Here is a 21,348-nt window from a genome sequence, read left to right on the forward strand (position 1 = left end):
TTTTTCATAATGTTATTTTCTTTATTTTTATAATTTTGTGGGGGAAATAAACTACTACTATTTACATCCTCAAGCAACCAAGTTGAGGTGTTGAACAGGTTTCATATAAACACCACAGGTAAGAGAAATTAATCATGCTTTGAAGTATCTGCACCAATCTCTTTTCTTCTTTACAAAATAAGGTTGAGATTCCTAGAGAATAATTTTTAATTTTTTTTAATTAAACCATGGAGTTAAATTAGATTTTTATTTTAATCCTTCGGTTAGTACATTATCACGTTACGTAAGTAATACTTTACAATTATGTATATTTTCATAATAATGCACCTAATATTTAAATGAACAAAAAAATGTAATCTAACACCAGGGTTTAATAACAAAAGTAATACTTTGTGAGGATGGATTGTCAAATTCTTGAACATTTGATTCCCACTAGTCGTCAATGTGTTTCCTTTTTGTTTAAATATTAGATATGAGAAAAACAGTCCCGATCTCTTGGACTACAAGGGGTCCAAGAGATTTGTGGTCACTCACCGTTGGATGTAAATTCAACGGTTCACTCACTCTTGCACTACTTTTAAGATTTTTTTTTGAATCTTAGCTCCAATAATAAGATGCCAATACAAGTTCTAGAGGTTGTTTAAATACTTAAACCAAAACCTTAGCTCCAAGAATAATTATTAAAACAAAAATAAAAAATATTAAATTGCACGAAATTGACTAAAACCTTAGAAGGCTATTTTCACCTAACATAATCCATTGCTAGAAGAAGCTCAAACATGTTTTTGTTGGCTTGCGCTTGTCAATCTGCTGCATGCTAGTTATTCTACAATAATTATATATGTGCTGAACAAAAGGAAGTCTATCTGCCTACTTCCGAACTAATGGTGATCACATAATTGTTGGAAAAAATGGGAGATGTTTGAGGAGAAGAAGCAATCGCAATGGAATTCCTATGAGCTGATGAAAAAGCAGGTTCTTTGGAGGGTGGAAGTGATGCAGCTTCGTTGCCCTGCAGCATGCTAATCACAGAAGACATTGTTGGCCGATCGGCTGGAGCTTCTTGAACACACAAAAACCCAACATGGATACACCTTAGAGCTTCATGAGTGTCACATGCTTCCCTTACTGATTCATCAATCACCTCCATTTCTCTGCCTTCTTTCCACAATTCCCATGCCTAATTAAGATTTCATTAGGACCATTCACTTTAATTGCAAACTTGAAAGGATTAAAAACAGAAGGACGACATATACATACTAGCTAGAATAATTTCTAGTTTATATATACTTACCCAACCAGTAAGCGTTAGCGTAGGATCAAAACGATGAAAAGAAGAATTCCTCTTTCCACTTACAATCTCCAAAATCAACACTCCAAAGCTGAACACATCCGATTTCTCAGAAAAATTGCCCAAGAGTGCATACTCAGGTGACATGTAGCCGCTGCACATGAATTATAATGGTAGACAAAGTAAGCAACAACAATTAAAGACTAACATTTTGCATCATCAGGTTTAGTACATGAATAATGCAAAAACATGTGCTATATATGTCTACTTACTATGTCCCAACAACCCTGTCGGTATTTGCTTCAGTTTGGTTCATCCCAAAAATCCTTGCCATTCCAAAATCTGAAATTTTTGGGTTCATTTCTCCATCCAACAGTATATTACTTGCTTTTAGGTCCCTGTGAATGATTCTCAATCTGGAATACTTGTGGATATAAAGTACTCCTTGAGCAATGCCTTCTATGATTCGAAACCGTTTACCCCAATCCAATTTTATCTTTTCATATGGATCTGAATAAACAATACATTTAAAAAGATGTTGCAAAAATTAGCTAATCAAATTTGATGTCCAGGAAATCAACAACATCAAAGAATATCTCAAAGGTGATGAACATGTATATACCAAACACAAGTTTGTCCAAACTTCGATTGGGCATGTACTCATAAATCAGTATCATTTCCTCCTCTTCATTACAGCAACCCAACAGCCTAACAAGATTGGTATGTTGGAGCTTGGCTATAAGCTTCAACTCATTCTTGAACTCCTCATGTCCTTGCCCTGACTTCTTCGACAACCTTTTTATGGCTACTTCTTCATTTTCAGGCAAAATCCCCTGCAGAGAAAGATATTAATGGAAATTTTTTAAAGACAAGTAGACAAATTTAATATCATATTTATGAAGAACAATGTAATTAAGGAAGTTTCACCTTATAAACGGGGCCAAATCCTCCCTCTCCAAGTTTATTAGCTTCAGAGAAGTTGTTTGTTGCAGCTAGTATACTCTTTAAACCCGAAAGTGGTAGTTCTGTACCATCCTTTCCACCTCCAGCACTACCATTATCTTCATTTCTCGAAATTCTCTTCCATAAAAGATATCCAAAAATTGCTGCAAGCAATCCTGTTGTTGCTGAGACAATTGCAATTGCAATTACAGCCCACCGCTTCTTGAAGAAATTTTTAGCATGACCCTTACCACCTGCAAAGAAAAGAATGAAAAGGCTCCAAGTTAGTAATTATGGTAACTTTCTAGCCAAAAGAACTGATTTTGCTTGTTTAATAATGAAAAAAGAAAAAATTAATCGACATGCCTTGAAAATCATTGGAGCCATCCTCACTAACACGAATAGGAAGTGTTTGATTATGTACAGAATCCACCAAGTTACCATACCATGTTATGCACCTCATAGGACTTCCTTGTGCCACATTTGCACAAGCATACGCTTTGCAAGAGCGGTTGTGAAGACACTCAGATTCACACTCACTCCTACTCTTTTTATTTTCTAACACAACAGCATGATCTGGTAGTTTTAAAAACTCAACCTTGGAAAACCCTTCTCTGTTTCTACCACATGTCAATGCCTTTTCCCTAACACATTCACCAGTCCAATACCCCAGCTCACTCCATGTTTTACTGTCATCCTGCCACAGCAGCAGGACAAACAGCCCATTTGGGTTCAACACAGACCTCAATTTCACTGAGGTATCCGAGACGCGATAAGTAAAATGAACCTCATCAGTATGATCATCAGACTCAACATTGAAAGAGAGGACCAAGAAGGTTGCACTGGGATTTTTAAAGGCTATTGATTTGGACTCATGGCCTGTCAAATTGTAGGGACCAAAGTTTACCTTCCGGACAACAACCTGGGCAGGCACTTGAAGATCAATGCCGAGGGAGAACTTACCGGGTTTCGGATCGTCAACTGCTGCCCAGGATGTAAGGCGCCTCTGCTGGTCAGTCCTCTTGTTAAGGCTAATCATCATGCCGGGCAACAGTGTGTCTGAGGGATGATCAAAGCTCTGCCACAAAGGGTCTTTTGTTTGATCTTTTCCAAATCCTAGGACAAGGTTTCCAGTGTCCATTAGCAACCCAATTGTGGCATTCGTTGCAGAAGCAAGGAGGGATGCATTTGAAGACCAGATGAGTGCTTTTCTTGTCTTTCCATCCAACACCACCAGATTTCCATCACTGCCCAGCAGAAAGACACCTGGAGAATCAAGTGGGGTTTCTCTATTGGCAACCCACACAATTGGTGGGTTTGGGATTGTATTGTACCAAATGCCAAGGAAGTATTTGGTACAATTTTCAGGACTGAAGAAGCCCAGTGCAAAGTTTCCAGTGGGAGAAATCAAGGTCTGGTTTGCACTGATTGATTTGCCTGGAACTAATAAGTTGTGTTTGCTGGTACAAAAGGAAAATGGCAGCTTAGGAGAGAACACTAGTAATGTCAGAACACAAGCAATGAGCCTCCCCATTCTGATAGACAAAGGAAGAAACAAGGAGACGACTGGCAGGGGCTCAAACAGCGCAGAATGACAAAGTTCGTACCTCAAGGCTCAAACTCAACAGTGCCTAAGACATAAAGTGTTCATTTATTTATAACCCATCAACTCACTGACATGCCACGTTTTCTTCGTCAAGCACATGCCACGCTGGTGCCTAAAATTGACGATTTTTTATTTTTATTTTTAATGAGTGTATCAATTTTAGAGGCAGAAATTTTCTATTTAAACTCTCACTTATCTTCGTTCACTCCATATTCTAAGTTCATGCCAATATCTAATTCAAATTTTCACAATTTTTAAGAAAACCCTACTATGTTCTCAAACTATACACACTCAGCAAAAAAAAAAAAAAAAAAAAAAAAAAACTCATCAACCTCACACCCCCCCCCCACCCCACAAAAACTTGACATGCATATTAGTGTTTTTATTTATTTATTTAAAATATTTGCATTTCAAAATGGTTTTGATTTTGTTTACATATATGATCAAATATCTTATCAAAAATTGCATTCATGTGTGGGAATTGGTTGTTGTATCCCTTTGCATTTTGCAGCACCTAGCAGAAATAATCATTTTATTATTCCTTGAAATCATTCATGTGTGTTGAACATTTTCAATTGATTTTCCAGGCATGAAATTGTTAGTGTTGTGAACAAAGCTAGGAAGAATGTGGAGAAATTCAAAGTAGGTGACCAAATAAAAGTCTTTGATCATAGCATCCTCAATAATTCTGGGAGGAGTCCCAAACCAAGAAATAATCACATTATATACCTCAATTGACGACCCACAATCCACTATTCGTATACCTTATTTAGGGTTTGTGAAGAGAAGATGAGAGTGTAGTTGGTTTCTTGGATTAAAAGAGAAGAGTAATCTGGCAATAGTCTAAAAGAGTTTGTATTTTTCTAAAACTTAATATGAAGGGTGGTGAGGTGTGTGTATAGATGTACTAGGTATTAAGTTGGACGACCTTTTTTGTTCTTTTATATAATAATAAAATTTAAGAGCTTAATAATTTAAGTATTAGGGTGAACAATATAAAAATTCAAAATAAGTGTAGTCTACTAGACTAAAACCAAACCGTAATTGATTAAACCGGCTAAATCAAATCAAATCAAGCGGTTTGATTCATGTTTTACATTAAAATGTATAATTTTGAATTGAACCAAACCAAACCACAATTAATTTTTTACGGTTCAGGTATACTGCTAGTTTATTATTTATTTATCAAATAATGATATTCATTAGAAAACTTCAGCAACACATCAAAGACGTGTATGAAATACGAATTCATCTCAACATGACTGCAAAACCAATAACCCGAAAGAGGAAAACTACATGAGACAAAATCCACATAAACAACTAGACAACTCAAATCACCAAAATCTGCATAGCTCGTATCCAAACCCACACAGCCCAAAAACAAGCAAAATCCTAAATTAAACCACAAACTTAAATCATGATCACCATACCACCATGGATCAAAGTCCCGCCACCATAGAACAAAGGGTAGATCTCAGTAAGCAAATCTCCAACGATCCAATTGCACATAAAAGCGATAAGAGTCACATAATAGTTAACAAAAGTCATGATTTGACAACTATATTGCTAGTTTGAGGCCTAAACTAAACCCAGCCGAACTGTACTTAACTTAGTGTCAAGATTCACCTAAGGTACCGTTGGATTATGTATTGTAATAACCACACTACGTCTAAAATGTATCAACACAGAAAATTGTTACCCGTAAAATATAATTGCATAGATTTTGTGGGAGCAAATTTCATCCCACTAGAATATTCGTCTAAGATTCCTTCATCTTCTCCACTTCTCTTTCTCCCTGCAAAACAAATCGGGGTAAAAGGACCACACCCGGGGTGTTGGCCAAAGGCCCTCTGATGCCTAAGTTAGGTAGAGTATTTCAAGGAAAACCGGGTGGCGGAGCCGTGTGTGGTGGCGAAGCCTTGTGTCTGAGAGAGAAAGAAAATGGTGGCTAGGGTTTGTGAGAAATAATTTATGCAGAGTTTGGTAGGAATTTAGACGTACCTCCACCCTTGTGTGTGGCCATCTTTTTATAGTAGTCTCGGAGGCTAGGGTTTCAGAGGAATAATTCCGTAGTTGGTAAGGAATTATTCCTCCCCGATTTGGCATTGATTTGATTAATTAGGGATTTGATTTATTAGGGTAAATCAAATCCCTAATTGTGATAGGTATCAAATCAAATCTCAATTTAATTAGGTTATTATCAATTTAATTGGGTAACCCCCAATTAAATTGAGTAACTCCCAATTAGGTTGAGTAATTCTCAATTAGGTCAAATAATCCCCAAATGGAAGGAATTATTTGACCTAGGGTTTTGATTTAATTGGTTCCCACAGATTTCATCCTTGTAGAAAAGATTATTATTATTATTATTATTGTTTACACCTCCATGGTTCTGCTAATCTGCTCCTTGAAAATTTTATTCACGAGCCTTTGGTAGGTTGCTCCGGTGTTCTTATTAAAGGGCATGACCTTGTGCGATGGGTCCCTCTTTTAATGATGAAAGAGGTCTTCGCCTTGTCATCATCGTATATCATAATTTGATTATAGCCGAAGTAAGCATCCATGAAGTGAGCAGTTGGTTGCCGGAAGTTGAATCCACGAGCTGGTCGATTCTCGGCAATGGGAAGTTGTATTTAGGGCATGCTTTGTTGAGGTCGGTGTAATTGACGCATACTATCCATTTTTCCTTTTCTTGTTTCACCTACAGAACAACGTTGGCCAGCCATTCCGAGTAGGAGACCTCTTCAATGAAATAGGCAGCTAGGAGCTTGTCGATCACGGCTTCAATGATCGTGACTCGCTCAGAGCAAAGTTCGTCTCTTCTGCACCACGTGCTTGCTAAGCGTGGTTGACATGGAGCCGATGGCGATGATGTTTGGGTCGATGCCGGGCATGTCGGATGGTGACCACGCGAACATGTCTTTGTTGTTACGGAGGAAGATGGTCGACTTTATCTTCTCGTCGGGGCATAGGCGCGAGTGATCCGCGCTTTCTTGTCTGGTGGTGAGGATCGAGGGTACTAACTCAAGCGTCTTCCTCGGGCTTCAACCTTCTTCAAGGAGCCTTGGCGGATTCCCTCATCTCGATCCTTCTTGTTTGAATTTGGCGCGAGCCGATCTCGCCTCCTATCGGATCGATCGGGATCGGGATACTAACTCAACGTCTTCCTCAAGCTTCCAACCTTCTTCAAGGAGCCTTCCGGTAGATTCCTCGTCTTGATCCTTCTTGTTTGGATTACGGCGCGAGTCGATCTACGCCTCTTTGTCTGCTAGCCGAGGATCGGGGTATTAACTCAGCGTCATCATTAGGCTTCCAACCCTTTGGGAGTCTTCCGGTGGATTCCCTCACCTTGATCCTGGTTCCTTAATCGCTATTGTGAGGCAGCAACTTCCTTCCATTTCAGGTTTGCTTGTCCGCTAAGAGCGCTTCCCGCCTCGTTGGCGACATTATCGTGTGAAGCTGTTGCTTGCTCTTCTTGAGCCTTTGGGTGCATCTCCTTGCCATGGCAGTCGCTGTTGATCTGCCCGATCCGCCCGAGAATGGGATAGCGGATCTTCGATGTAGAGCGGATGTGATAGCCTCGATCTTGCGATCCACGGTCGGCCCAAGATTCCGTTGTAGGGAAACCTCATCAATGACCATGAAGGTTTGCGAGCGTATTTGGGGTGAGTGGACATCCGTTGATCGTTCCAACGGTGATTGATGTGGCCCCATTGAAGCCGGTGAGCGATCTGGCAAGTTTGCTAATCTTGGGCTCGAACCCCATCTGTTGGATAACGGATAGTTGCAGGATGTTGGTTGCGCTGCCTTCATCTATATGAACTCGCTCGATCACAGCTTGTTCAATTTGGATGCAGATGACTAGGGCGTCATTATATGGCAGGTTAAGCCCGATCAAGTCATTCTTCTAGAAGCCGATGATGGGTGTATCCACAATGGCTGGTACTCCCGTTGTGACTTGGGAGACATAAGTTGCCTGAGCGATCTTTCTCTTGCACTCCTTGGTGGTCAGCCCGGACTCTTGGGAGTCGGCTAGAATGGTGTTGATTCGAATGACCTTTTGGGGAGGTTCCTTGGCAGCTGCATCACGATCCTCGATCTGCTGGATAGCCTTCTTTGCAACGAACTCGTGCAATGGCCCTCTCTGACCAGACTCCTCAAAGTGTCTTTTCCAAGCTTTGCGTTGTTAGTGTAATGACCGTGCTCCCGTGGAATGCGCAGATTTACTGGTGTCTCTTTTAGAGGGTCTCCCTTCATGGGTGGTGGTCTCCTCACCCACGGCTTGTCCTTCACCGAGCTAGGATCTGGTGGATTGGGATAGCGAACTCAATGAATGTCCTGTTTCTGAGCTTCCCTCTTGGGGCCGCGATCTGCGCTTATCTCGGGCTTTTGCTCGAACTTATTGCTCTTTTGGCTTGCCTGCTTCTTCGGGTGGTCAACTTGCTTGCTAGCTTTCTTTGCGCGATCGATCATCGTCCCAAAGTGCGTAGCGCTCTGCCGTCGCGAACACTTCGCAAGGTTTGACTTGGAGTTATGGCCAGCTCCCAATATAGCTCGTGCTCGGTTGGCAAGCCCTTCTTAAAAGCTGAGGATGCAACTTAGTCGTTGCATCCTATGATGTTAGCCTTCTCAGCCTTAAACCGTCTCAGGTAGTCTCGTAGAGACTCGTCTAGCTTCTTGCACAAATTGAATAGGTGGTCCGCATGCTTTCTGACCGTCTTGTAGGAGGTGTACTCCTTTGTGAAAATGATGGCGAACTCCTTGAAGTTGCCTATCGACGCGGATGGTAGAGTGTGGAACCAATCCTGAGCTGCTCCTCGCAAAGTCATCGCGAACACTTTGCACATCAGTATGCGTCGTCGCTTTGCAGGATTATGGCGCTCTTGAAGTGCCTCAAATGGCTCTCGTGTTGAATCCCCTTGAATGGAGTGATGGATGGCGTTGTAAATCGCTTGTGCGGAACTCGCTCCACCTTGTCCGTAAAGAGCGAGCGATCAACTCGATCAATTTCCTTGCACAGGGCCTCCTCCATGCTTTCTTTAAGTCGGAGACCTCGGAGTTGGTCCTTTACTAGCTTCTCGACATCCTCTGCTCGCAGGTTGGAGTCTCGGCTGACGTCTTTGGTGCCTCGAGCGCGGTGGCTAACTTCTTCCTCGGTTCCCAAGGGTCGATCCCCTTGGGTGCCTTGCCCGTGAGGCGATTAGGAGATTGAGGTTGTGAGGATTCCTCTGCAGCTTGTCGCCTCGTGTTGGTCCTCGAGCGGGCTGGTGGCGTCGATCGTCATCCTCTACTCGCAAGGAAGGTCGTTCAGGTCGACGTCTTCGGTGCCTTGAGCGTGATTGGCTAACTTCTTCTCTAGCTTCCAAGGGTCGATCCCCTTGGTTGCCCTGCCCGTGAGGCAAGAGAGAAGGTTGAGTTTGGGAGGATCCCTCCACAGCTTGTTGATGCGTGTTGGACCTCGAGCGGGTTGGTGAGCGTTGATCGTCATCCTCTGCTCGCAAGGAAGGTTGTTCAGGTCAACATATTCGGTGCCTCGAGCGTGATTGGCTAACTTCTTCTCCCGGCTCCCGGTCGATCCTTAGTTGCCTCGCCGTGAGGCGAGAGAAAGGTTGAGTTTGGGAAGATCCTTCCATAGCTTGTCGCCGCGACCGCTCACGAACTCGAGCTCCTTGTGGACCTAAGCGAGCACGAACATTGGATTGTGGACCTAGCCTCTCGAGCACATTGGTCTCGGGACGACCTCGAAGCGGCTCAGTACGGCTTGCATCTGCGTCTCATCGCACGATCTCGCTCTCTCCCCTGCCGGTTTGCCCTGTCTCGACCAGCCTGGGACCTCTCGAATCGCTTGCCGGCATGCCCGTGTGCCTTCTCTCCTCGTCACGGGGTCCAAGGTTGAGGCCTTGATTCAAGTTGATCTGCCTGAGTAGCTAGCCAATCCGTTGTTTTGATCATCGACCTTCGTGTGAGTTAATCAACCTATGAGTTAAGGTCCACCGACTGCACGGGTCAAGTAGAGTGGTGTACATCGGGCCCAACGGCATGTGGGCTAGGGCTCCATTAGACGCGTACAGTGCATATGTCAAGTGTGATCGCAGAGGAGGGAGAGAATGGATCCGCTCCAAGACCAGATGACGTCGAGTAGTCGTGGGGCTGTGCGGCTAGTCCGGTAGTTAAGTGGTGTGGCTGCTCGTGCTCAACGGCATGACAGGTGAGGCGAGCGACTCCGTCACATGTCGGCGATCGCAAGGCTATGGAGGTCCCGGGGTCATATGGCGGCTGTTCGCAATTCCAGCGATTGAAGGCGGCTGCAAAGCACTAGAAGACTGCTGCAAGGCATTGGCAGTCATGATTCCATGCGGTTGCATTGAGGTTTCCACCACGAAACCATGAGATGGGCCCGTCGTGGTGGCGTTACTCTTCGTACGTCTTGTATCAACCGTGGTTGTTTGAAAAAATGTGTGAAAGATAGATTTGGAGCACACTTTGAATATATCTCGTGCTCTCAATGAAAGCACCAATTTGTGGGAGCAAATTTCGTCTCACTAGAATATTCGTCTAAGATTCCTTCGTCTTCTCCACTTCTCTTTCTCCCTGCAAAACAAATCGGGGTAAAGGACCACACCCGGGGGGTGTTGGCCAAAGGCCCTCCGATGCCTAAGTTAGGTAGGGTATTTCAAGGAAAACGGGTGGCCGGAGCCGTGTGTGGTGGCCGAGCCTTGTGTCAGAGAGAGAAAGAAAGTGGTGGCTAGGGTTTGTGAGAAATAATTTCTGCATAGTTTCAGTAGAAATTTAGACGTACCTCCACCCTTGTGTGTGGCCATCTTTTTATAGTAGTCTCGGAGGCTAGGGTTTCAGAGGAATAATTCCGTAGTTAGTAAGGAATTATTCCTCCCCGATTTGGCATTGATTTGATTAATTAGGGATTTGATTTATTAGGGTAAATCAAATCCCTAATTGTGATAGGTATCAAATCAAATCTCAGTTTAATTAGGTTATTATCAATTTAATTGGGTAACCCCCAATTAAATTGAGTAACTCCCAATTAAGTTGAGTAATTCTCAATTAGGTCAAATAATTCCCAAATGGAAGGAATTATTGGACCTAGGGTTTTGATTTAATTGGTTCTCACAGATTTCATCCTTGTAGAAAAGATTATTATTATTATTATTATTGTTTACATCTCTCTCATTAAAACTAAGTTTTGCAATGAATTTTGATTTTAGTCCTAATAAACACCACCCACACTATTTATGGGCAGGTTGGTCAGGTTACAACCCGATTGCATATTTTCATGTGAGCAGAGAACTGGTCCAGTTGAGATTATGTAGTTTTCGGCCCACCTTGCAATTTCTCTTTTCGGAGGAGGCTGTAGTCTATAGATAGACAATTAAACAAGAAGTGTAAAAACGAAAAAACCATACGGAAATAGATATCTTTGATCTAGTCTAATTTCTTAACTTCGTGGAAACTACACGTATGATCAAGAGATTCAAATATATATAAATTTTCTATTATTCAATAATCTTTATCATTTTCAGTAATTTCACAGAAAGCTAGATGCGGTTCAAAAACTTTATTCACACATGGTGAGGGGAGAATAATAAAAGTGGGCTGTCTCATTTATTGGGACAAGATGAGCTGAGGCGGCCGTCAACTTTCATCAATATATATCATATATGTATGTTGCGTGCGTGGCTTCTGCGTTTATATTCTCGAACAGTCCAGATGCATTTACAGCAGCTTCTGTTTCTTCATGGTCGGTCAAAGACAAAAATATGGGAACCCAAAAGTCAGATGTAGACATAGATTCATTTGGACTGTACATGCACTTGGATGCACGTACTACGATTTAAAAACTAAATTCCGATACTATAATTCCTGGAGATTGATGGCATTCAAATGAAACAAGGATCATGTTCTAGAGGATTAATGTTTTTGGATACCGTTGGTAGAGTAAGTATTGTAGGAGAGGCTAGCACGTGAAAAATTATTTATGCACACAACACAACGGTGAACAAAAACGATTTAAATATTTGTATATGTGTAACCTATTTAAAAAATTAGCGTCAATAGGGTCTACTATAGTGGAAAAGGCTATTGAGTTATAAACCAGGTTCAAACTCCTATAACACCTTAGTTGTAAGTGTGTGAAACCCCATTTTCTCTTTGTAGGTTAGACTATCACTTGTATTAAAAAAAGAGTGGTGCTAGAGGCACCAACTTTGGGCACCAACTCTCTAATAGAGATGGGGCCCGCTAATACACCGGGGCTCATGCTCTATTAGAGAGTTAGTCTCAAAGTTAGTGCCTCTAGCATTTTCCTTTAAAAAAATATATATTAATCATTTAAAAACCCACTACTGATGACTGCTGAGATATAATTATTAAGAAATATAAACCAACTAAAATAAGTGAAAATTTCATTTAATTGGTCATATATAAGTAATATAAAAAGATCTGTCATTTAATTTCAATATGACTGCAAAAAAAAGCAACAATCTGAAAGGGGAAACTACATTGGACAAAATCCAACCAACTCAAATTACCAAAATCTGTCATAGCCCATATCCAAACTCACACACCCCAAAACAAGCAAAATCCTAAATTAAAACACAAACCTAAATCATGACTACCATACCACTACGGATTGAAGTCCCGCCACCGTAGAACAAAGGGTAGATCTCCGGAAGAATTAACTTCCAACTATCAACTGCACATAAAAGCGAATAATAGTCGCAAAATAGTTAACAAAAGTACTTATTTGACAACTATATTGCTAGTTTGAGGCCTAAATTGAACCCAACCAAACGGTACTTAATTTCGGGTCAAGTTGCTGTAAATGTCTCTTTACATTGTTATTATCCATAAAATTATTTTTTTCATCCCCCTCATTGAAACTAATAAGTTTTGCAATGAATTTTGATTTTAGTCCTAATACACCACCGCCCACACTATTTATGGGTGGGTTGGTTAGGTTACGATCCGATTGCATATTTTCATGTGAGGAGAGAACTGGTCCAGTCGAGATTACACAATTTTCTGCCCACCTTGCACTTTCTCCTTTTCTCCTTTGGAGGAGGCAATTTTCTGTAAATAGACAATTAAACAAGATGTGTAAATACGAAAAAACCATGTGGAAATAGATATCTTTTGATCGTCAACTTCATCAATATATATATATATATATATGTTGCGTGGCTTCTGCGCATATAAATTTTGCCAATGTAAAAGCCATGGCTTCTGCTTTTATATTCTCAAACAGTTAAATGTAAAGAGACATTTTCAGCAGCTTCCGTTTCTTCTTGGTCAGTCAAAACACAAAAATACAGGAGAGACATAGATTCATTTGGACATGCACTTGGATATAAGTACTGCGATTTAAAAACTAAATTCCAGGAGATTGATTCCATTCAAATGAAACTAGGATCATGTTCTAGAAGATTAATGTTGTGGATAACGTTGGTAGAGTAGGTATTGTAGGAGAGACTAGCATGTGAAAAATTATTTTTGCACATAGCAGAAAGGTGAACGAAAACGATTCAAATATTTGTATATGTAACTTATTTAAAAAATTATTAGTAGCGCCAATGAGGTCTATTATACTGGAAACGGCTATTGAGTTGTAGGCCAGGTTCAAACCCCTATGGCACCTTAGTTATATGTGTGTGAAACTCCCTCTCCTCTTTGTAGGTTAGACTATTGCTTGTATTAAAAAAAAAATTATTAGTCACTTAAAAATCCACTACTAGAAATATAAACCAACTAAAATAAGTGAAAATTTCATTTAATTGGTCATAGATAAGTAATGGTAATTAAACTTAAATCGCGTGAAACTTTCCAAAAACAAGAGCAACAAAATGTTTGTGCATGTTGATTTATGCAAGAATTATTTATCAACTATATATATGTTCATGGTGTAACATTAAGCAGATGGAGTCTAAAATTAGTTAACAAGGTAGAGACTACAGAGTAGACAAATCATTATGGTAGATGGAGTCTAAAATTAGTTAAGTAGCCTGATCATTGATTGAGGGCTTTGTTTTGAATGGTTAAAAAGTCAAATCTTGAATACGCTTGTTATATAACTTCTTTCTAGCATATAAAACCATGCATATTATTACAGATGTGCTTTGGTCGATTATGTTTGATTTTTGGCTAGAATTGGGAACCAGACCAATTTTGTCCGGTAAAAAAATTATGGACCGAAGACTACTACTAGAGCGAGATAAGAGGATTACGGTTTATTTGGTGTTGGGGATTCAATGTGGATAGTTGATAATAAGACTAAGGGAAACCAATAGAAAACTACCCCACGTAAACAAGAAAAATTCAAAATATCGTTTGTCTAGCTTAGTGGAAAAGGACTTTGACTTAAATTACAGATTAGTAGTCTCAAGTTAGAATCTCATGACACATTGATAGTTTGTGTGTGTGACAAATCCCGCCTCCCCTTGATATCTTGGTAGTGTGGTCTTAAGTTAGACTGTCACTTGTATTAAAAATAAAATAAAAAATTGAAATTTATTCTTTCTCCGGTCCAATTTTGCTTTGTATTTAAAAAATGATAATAAAAACTGGACCGATTTATTTGGTTCGGGCAGTTTTTCAGTTTTGTCAATCCAAATGGCCAGCCCTACATAATATAAAAAGATATCACACGGTAATTTGTTCAGAAATTAGAGACCAGTGATTTATCAATCAAAATAAAGAGAACCCACGTTGGGCTCACTTCTCATGCAGGTTATTAGGCTCATTCAGCAGGCGCGGTGGTGGTGTCAGGTGGGGACGAAGGCAGGGGATGTGGACTGGTGGGGGTCGACTCAGGTAAAGGAGCTGCTGGAGAAGAAGAAAAAATGGGGTCGACGTCAGAAGGGAAAGGAGGTGCCGGAAAGGCAGAGGGAACCGAAAGTGATGGGGAAGGAAAAGTGTGGTAGGGAAAAATATTTTCATGGAACTTAACATCACGACTTGTGAAAATTTTGTGAGACTCAAGATCATAAAGTTTGAAAGCTTTTTGGCCGAGGGGATAACCAAGGAAAACAGATGGAATTGCACGAGGAGCGAATTTATGTGTGACATGAACATTAGTGGCATATGCAAGGCAACCAAAAACACGGAGATGAGAGAAAGATGGTGTTTTGGAATAAAGACGTTCAAAAGGAGTGTGAAAAGAAAGAAGAGGAGTAGGAAAACGGTTGATGAGATGAACTGCAGTTAAAACACATTCCCCCCAAAATTTTGAAGGAAGATTAGCCTGAAGTTTTAAAGCACGAGCCGTTTCAAGGATGTGGCGATGCTTACGTTCTACGACCCCATTTTGTTGAGGCTTATAAACGCAAGAGTGTTGAAAAATGATGCCTTGTTCATGAAAGAAAGTCTGAAGAGAAAGAAATTCCCCCCCATTGTCGGCACGAAGCTGTTTAATTTGGGAATCAAATTGAGTGCCAACAAAAGAAAAAAAGGTTTTTAAAAGATGTTGAGTCTCATGTTTATGGCGCATTAAAAATACCCAAGTAAAGCGAGAAAAATCATCAACTATTATAAGAAAATAATGGGCACCAGAAATTGACGAATGCTTATAAGGGCCCCAAATATCACAATGAATTAAATCAAATGGTTTGACAGATGAGATTGAACTTGTTCCGAAAGGGAGACGACTCTGCTTTGCCAAGGGACAAACATGACAAGCGTTATTAGAGACAAAAGGGAAATCTAGTAGATGCTTAGACATAAAATGTAATCTGGAGGAAGAAACATGGCCAAGACGACGATGCCAAAGGTCGGTAGTGGTGACAGTGTGATTGCAGGATGGACGGTGAGCGGGATTTTGGTGGGTTGTGTTGGGGGTTGTCTCCGCCAATAGTGCCACCAAGTAATAAAGCCCGTCAAGTTGCTTACCCAAACCAATCGTCTTCCTCGTAGCAAGGTCCTGCAAAACGCAATAATATGGGAAAAAAGTCACTGAACAATTCAAATTTTTTGTAAGCTTACTCACAGACATCAAATCTACTGTGAAAGTAGGTACACATAGCACATCACGCAAAGTATAAGTAGAATTGAGAGGGAATGATCCTGTTGTAGTAATTGAAGCCTTCTCCCCACTAGGCATACGAACCGGTGGCACAGAATGATCAATATTACGATGAACCAACAATTTTGGAGAAGAAACAATGTGGTCAGTCGCGCCACTATCGATAACCCAGCGCTGAAATTTTAATTTTGACAAACCTGTGTTGGTGGCAGCTGCATGGACCTGGGATTTCTTGTCAGAAACTGATTTGTCATGCATGATAGCCAACATCTGCTGAATTTGAAGGTCCGAAAGGCCGGACATAACAGACTGCATCGTATCCTTGGTTGGGCCTTCCGAAACATGATTGGAAGATGGACCATCATGCTTTTTCTTAGGTTTGTGGCGTGGATGACCTTCTGGATACCCATGAAGCTTCCAGCAGGTATCAATACGATGGCCATCGTCATCACAATGGGTGCAATGGGGTTGGTTTCTTGAAGATCCAGCGCGGCGATCATCACGGGTGGAGGTCTGGGAACGATTTTGGTCTGTCCTGTCAATGCGACGATCCTCACGATTGGTGGATCGATTCTGATTAGGACGTCCAGTTCGAACAGCCATGGCAGCAGTATCGGAAGTTCCAGCAGCAGCTCGTGAGGCTCCAAGCGTGCGTTGCTTTTCTTCTTGGCTGATGGAGGCATATGCTTGCCTAACAGACGGCAAGGGATTCATCAAGAGAATTTGACCACGAACAGCACTATAAGACTCGTTCAATCCCATAAGGAATTGCATGAGTTTGTTGCGATCATCATGGGTTGCACAGGTACATGTAGAAGAATCAGTGTAGGAAGCAAGTTCATCCCAAAGACCTTTCAACTTGGTGTAATAGGCAGCAACTGACAATTGATCTTGTGTCAAATATGAAGTCTCCCGTTGAAGTTGGAAGATACGAGGAGCGTTGCTTTGAGAGAATCGTTCACGGAGATCCTCCCAAATCTCGCGGGCCGTGGTACAATATATGACACTATTGCTGATTTCGGGATCAAGAGTGTTGACAATCCAGGAGAAAACCATGTCGTTGCAGCGCATCCATACCGCGTGTTCATCAGGAGTGGATTCCGATGACGGCTTTTTGAGAGTTCCATCAACGAAACCCAATTTATTCTTTGCGTTCAATGAAATAGTCATGAATCTGCGCCACGTTGCATAATTATCTCCATTCAAAGGCTTTGGTACAATTACCAAACCTGGATGATCTGAATTATTGACGTAGTAAGGACTTGAAGGTTCAACCTTGAATGTGCCAGAGGAATCACTCATGGTTTCCGGCAGCTGAAGTTATGCGGCACGAGAAGGTAAGGTGCCGTAGGAAAAGAAATATGAAGAGCTAGGGTTTGATGTCCTGCTCTGATACCATGTGAATATGATATTGGAAGAGAATGATTTTCATTGATAGGTACAATTGGTTTTATACAAGAGAGTTCTAAGTATACTAGGAAACGTGTCCTCTATTCTAGGGAACTTACTAGGAAAGTAAATCCTAATTACAACAGTATTGATATTAATTGATATTATACAAACTGATTTCCTACAGTTCTCCAACAATCACTAGAGAGAGATTGGTTTTCACTGATGGTGTCAGCTGCAAGGGAAACATGGGTTTTGACATACAGGCATAACAAAAGAACTGAAAGTGAAAGCACCAACCTTTGCTTGGTTTTGGTATCCATGGCTGCACAAAACAAATTTGCAGACAAATTTACTAGAGAAGAATGCTAGCTAAGTCAACTAGTGAGGTGTCAAGTCATACGTCTACAGTTCAGTTACTTAGAGGCTTCACATAGGAGAAAAGCTTGTGTTACAGTTAGTTTAGTTAGTTGGTATTTACTCATCAACAGAAGTAAAACCTTTTGCTCACTCAATATCTTCATTTTTGTTTATCACTTTCCTTAATGAGTTCCAGTTGAAGGAGGGTGCTCTTCGTTTTTCGATTTCATCTCCCTCCTTCTCTGTCAATCCTTTGAATTGAAATCTCAGCCAATTAAGTTAACTTTTTTTTTCTTTTCATCAAAGTGAGAAATTCATTGAAACATTGGAAAAAAGATTACAAGCACCAATAATGATTGTCTTAATTAACAAAACAGAGATAGGGTAGCCTTAAGAGTGGCCTCATTAAAATCTCGCCATAAAAATCCCCAAAGGGGGATTCGGTCAAAGAAAAAGAGTACCACACTCTCCACCTAATCCAGTCGAGCCAATTGAGTTACTTAAACAAACTCTAACCATTTAATTTTGTTTAATATATATTGTTTATCAAACACAATCAAGAACTCGATTAAGAAAAATCATTGTTTTGGTTCTATTTAAATGGGTTTCATTTGAAGGGCTTTGGAGAAATGAGAAAATGTGAGGGGATCCAACTTTGAATGAGTGACTGGTGAGATAATATTTTTTGTTTTGTTTCTTTCACAAGCTTTAATAATTTATTAATATTTATAATTGAGCTAATTAAAATACTATTGAAAATGCATTCATGTGTCCTAACACATAATCAGTTATTTTGTGAATAATTGTTATCTCAATACACAAAAACGCAAGATTAGCCAAGTTGACTAGAGCGGATGTGCTCCCCAATTGCACTAGAGTTCGAATCTCTCTCCCCATAATTTAGATTAAATTAAAGTAAAATTTCGCTTCTATTGAAAAAAATACACGAAAAGAATTCAAGACTTAAAAAGTGAGTTAAATTAAAATTCAGGATACATGTGAAAATTAAAAGAGAAGAAGCGATATGTTTCTTAAATGGGAGGACCCAGGATCAAGTTGCCAACCATGCATTATTGTACCACATTTCTTTCTTTTTCTTGTTTTCCTTAGGATGTGACAAAATAACCATGCTCTATGGTCCTATCTATGAGAGCAAATTTAATAGAGTATTGTTTCCAGCAATGGACCAGGTCTAATAAATTTATCTTGTTTTTTCTTCTTATCACGCATTTTCTCAAATGATAGAAAGAAAACTAGTTCGAAAACCAAGAATATAGAGAAAATGACAGGAGATCCCCAACCCAACTCCGGAGGAGAGAGTTTATTGCTTTTCTTTTTCTTTTTCAAGTTTTATTCATGAGTTAATATTTATACTCTTTTAATTTTAAATGAAAAGCACAATAATATGATGGGATCGACTGTTCTATTCCCAAAAGAATTTCAACTTTTAAAGCCACTTAAATTACAACTCAAGAATTACAAGCGAGGCATAATTCAACAAAAATAAATATTATATTTTATGTTTTAACTAGACGGTACATGTGACGTAGTTTCTCATGTGAAACGTCTCAACTTCTATTTAATACGTAAGAGAGAGAGGGAGGTAGACTTAGCAAGGAAGTAGGGGTCCAGATTCATCCTCATGTTCATTCATTAGCGACTAAAAGTAAAATGGAAGCTTAGCTTAAAATTCAAAGTTTCAGCCGATATTATGGAATCGATGTCACAGAAGTTTCTTTCTTGTATTTCATGCATTGGATTCATGGAAACATTGATGCTATTTTTCATTTTAAAGTTATCATCCTCGTTATCATTGCATACATTCTATGATGCACAGCTGCCAAATATAGAACTCATTTAGAGGTTGGGGAACATAATATAGTACCCAGGATCTACTGCATCAGTTTAATGATGTACAGTTGGCTGGCACATATGACACTTTACACTTTCAATTCAATGATAAGTTGGCACATTTATACGTCTCACACGTTGGTACACGTTGGTGTATACGTGTGTAAGTCGCCGCGTATGACTGCCCTCATTTGCCACATAATACTTCACGCTTGGGCCAACAGAACTGACAGTTGATACGTACAGTTGACAGTTTTGTGCGTACTTTCCCCTACGTTTGTATGGTACTTGCAAGCATTTTTTTCCTCTGGAAATTTGGAAAACCAATCTCTGTTTAATAGGGGCTAAAGACCAAATCTAAGCCTTATTTTAACACATTAAAGGCTATTAACGGTTATGATTTAGAGATATACGCTACTTTTCTAATCAAAGAGAAATATTTGCATGTTACGAATGGTTAAAAAAAAGTTAAAAGTCTTTAATATTTCAAAATTTAGCTATTTTCCATAATGTTATTTTCTTTATTTTTATAATTTTGTGGGGAAATAAACTACTACTATTCACATCCTCAAGCAACCAAGATGAGGTGTTGAACAGGTTTCATATAAACACCACAGGTAAGAGAAATTAATCATGCTTTGAAGTATCTGCACCAATCTCTTTTCTTCTTTACAAAATAAGGTTGAGATTCCTGGAGAATAATTTTTAATTTTTTTTTATTTAAACCATGTAGTTAAATTAGATTTTGATTTTAATCCTTCAGTTAGTACATTATCACGTTATATATGTAAGTAATACTTTATAATTATGTATATCACAAATATCCTTTTTCGACGGCAAAAGTCCGTCGGAAGTCGTTGCTAAAAGGCCGGTTGCAAATACTTCATTTGTATTTCTAACGCCCATGCTTCGTAGCTATTGCTTAAATTTCTATCGGAAATGGATTTTTAAAACGACCCTACATATTTATTTCCGACCGTACATGTGGTCGCAATTACTTATTTGATTGTCGGAAATAGTTCTTTTATTATGATTTCTTGTTTTTATGAATTCATATTTTCAACCAATGAGTGTCGTCAGAAATACTTTTTCCAACAATGATATATTATTTGTGAGGGCTAGATTTCGTCGCAATTATCATTACACAAATTTATAAATAAACTCAATTCTAGACATGTATTTATAAAAAAACCCAAACACTATTTAAACATAGAAACACACCCAAAATCAACAATTGTATATTTTTTGGGTGTGTTTATAAATGGGTTTTGAGTGTGTGTAATGATGAGTTTTGAGTGTGTTTATAAAGCGTTTTGGGTGTTGGGTTTTTTTTATAATTTCAGCCCCCATTTTGGATGTTTTAGTAAAACTCCATTATCATTACCGATCAAAAGAGTTTGTGGAAGATATATAATAGCTCGTCGGAAAAGAGTATAACAATGATTGGCCAGTTACGTCGGAAATATATATTTCCAACCATATTTATTCGTTGCAAAGTTTGTCGCAAATAGATTAATCTTGTCGGAAAATATTTTCGACGAACAAGTGGTCGGAAATATAATTGTTTCAACCCGATTATGTCGTGGGGAATGTTGTCGGAAATAGGCAATTATTGTCGAAAACTATTTCCGATGATAAAGTGTTTGTTGGAAATATGCATTACTAAGAGGGAAATGCGGTAAAAAAATGTAATTATTTTATAAAAAATAATAAAAAGAAATTTGAATTATAATATTTGCTAGAAATAGTTTTCTAATCATCTGTATTTAATTGGTAATAATAATAAAAAAATCATACGACCCCATATTGTACTAAACTTTTAAGCGTTCAATTAAAATTATTCTAAATAGTTAAAACATAAACAATCCCCATCATCCT

At 39.5% G+C, this 21,348-nt stretch overlaps 2 protein-coding genes across 2 annotated transcripts; both read right to left on the minus strand.

Moving 5' to 3' along the window:
• Positions 1-677: 677 nt before the first annotated feature.
• Positions 678-3,841, minus strand: LOC148918312 (G-type lectin S-receptor-like serine/threonine-protein kinase B120). Its single transcript, XM_089049855.1, has 6 exons — positions 2,600-3,841; positions 2,219-2,487; positions 1,914-2,124; positions 1,564-1,801; positions 1,295-1,445; positions 678-1,180 (listed from the first exon to the last, which is right to left on the minus strand). Exons 1-6 carry the CDS (start codon positions 3,765-3,767, stop codon positions 863-865), a joined length of 2,355 nt encoding a protein of 784 aa, XP_088905981.1. The 5' UTR covers positions 3,768-3,841; the 3' UTR covers positions 678-862.
• Positions 3,842-15,415: 11,574 nt separating this feature from the next.
• LOC148918313 (uncharacterized) lies at positions 15,416-17,436 on the minus strand. Its single transcript, XM_089049856.1, has 2 exons — positions 16,068-17,436; positions 15,416-15,768 (listed from the first exon to the last, which is right to left on the minus strand). Exons 1-2 carry the CDS (start codon positions 17,170-17,172, stop codon positions 15,734-15,736), a joined length of 1,140 nt encoding a protein of 379 aa, XP_088905982.1. The 5' UTR covers positions 17,173-17,436; the 3' UTR covers positions 15,416-15,733.
• Between the last annotated feature and the right edge of the window lie 3,912 nt (positions 17,437-21,348).

This window comes from Prunus mume, linkage group LG4 (genome assembly GCF_029339155.1).
Source record: "Prunus mume cultivar Tortuosa linkage group LG4, ASM2933915v1, whole genome shotgun sequence".
Classification (NCBI taxonomy): domain Eukaryota; kingdom Viridiplantae; phylum Streptophyta; class Magnoliopsida; order Rosales; family Rosaceae; genus Prunus; species Prunus mume.

Coding starts and splice junctions, on each gene's coding strand:
- LOC148918312 (XM_089049855.1), bottom strand. CDS start 3,767: ATGGGGAGGCTCATTGCTTGTGTTCTGACATTACTAGTGTTCTCTCCT. Junction 2,125..2,218: donor GATTTGGCCCCGTTTATAAG/GTGAAACTTCCT, acceptor CTTTCTCTGCAG/GGGATTTTGCCTGAAAATGA. Junction 1,181..1,294: donor CGCTAACGCTTACTGGTTGG/GTAAGTATATAT, acceptor AATCTTAATTAG/GCATGGGAATTGTGGAAAGA.
- LOC148918313 (XM_089049856.1), bottom strand. CDS start 17,172: ATGAGTGATTCCTCTGGCACATTCAAGGTTGAACCTTCAAGTCCTTAC. Junction 15,769..16,067: donor TGCAGCTGCCACCAACACAG/GTTTGTCAAAAT, acceptor TGCGTTTTGCAG/GACCTTGCTACGAGGAAGAC.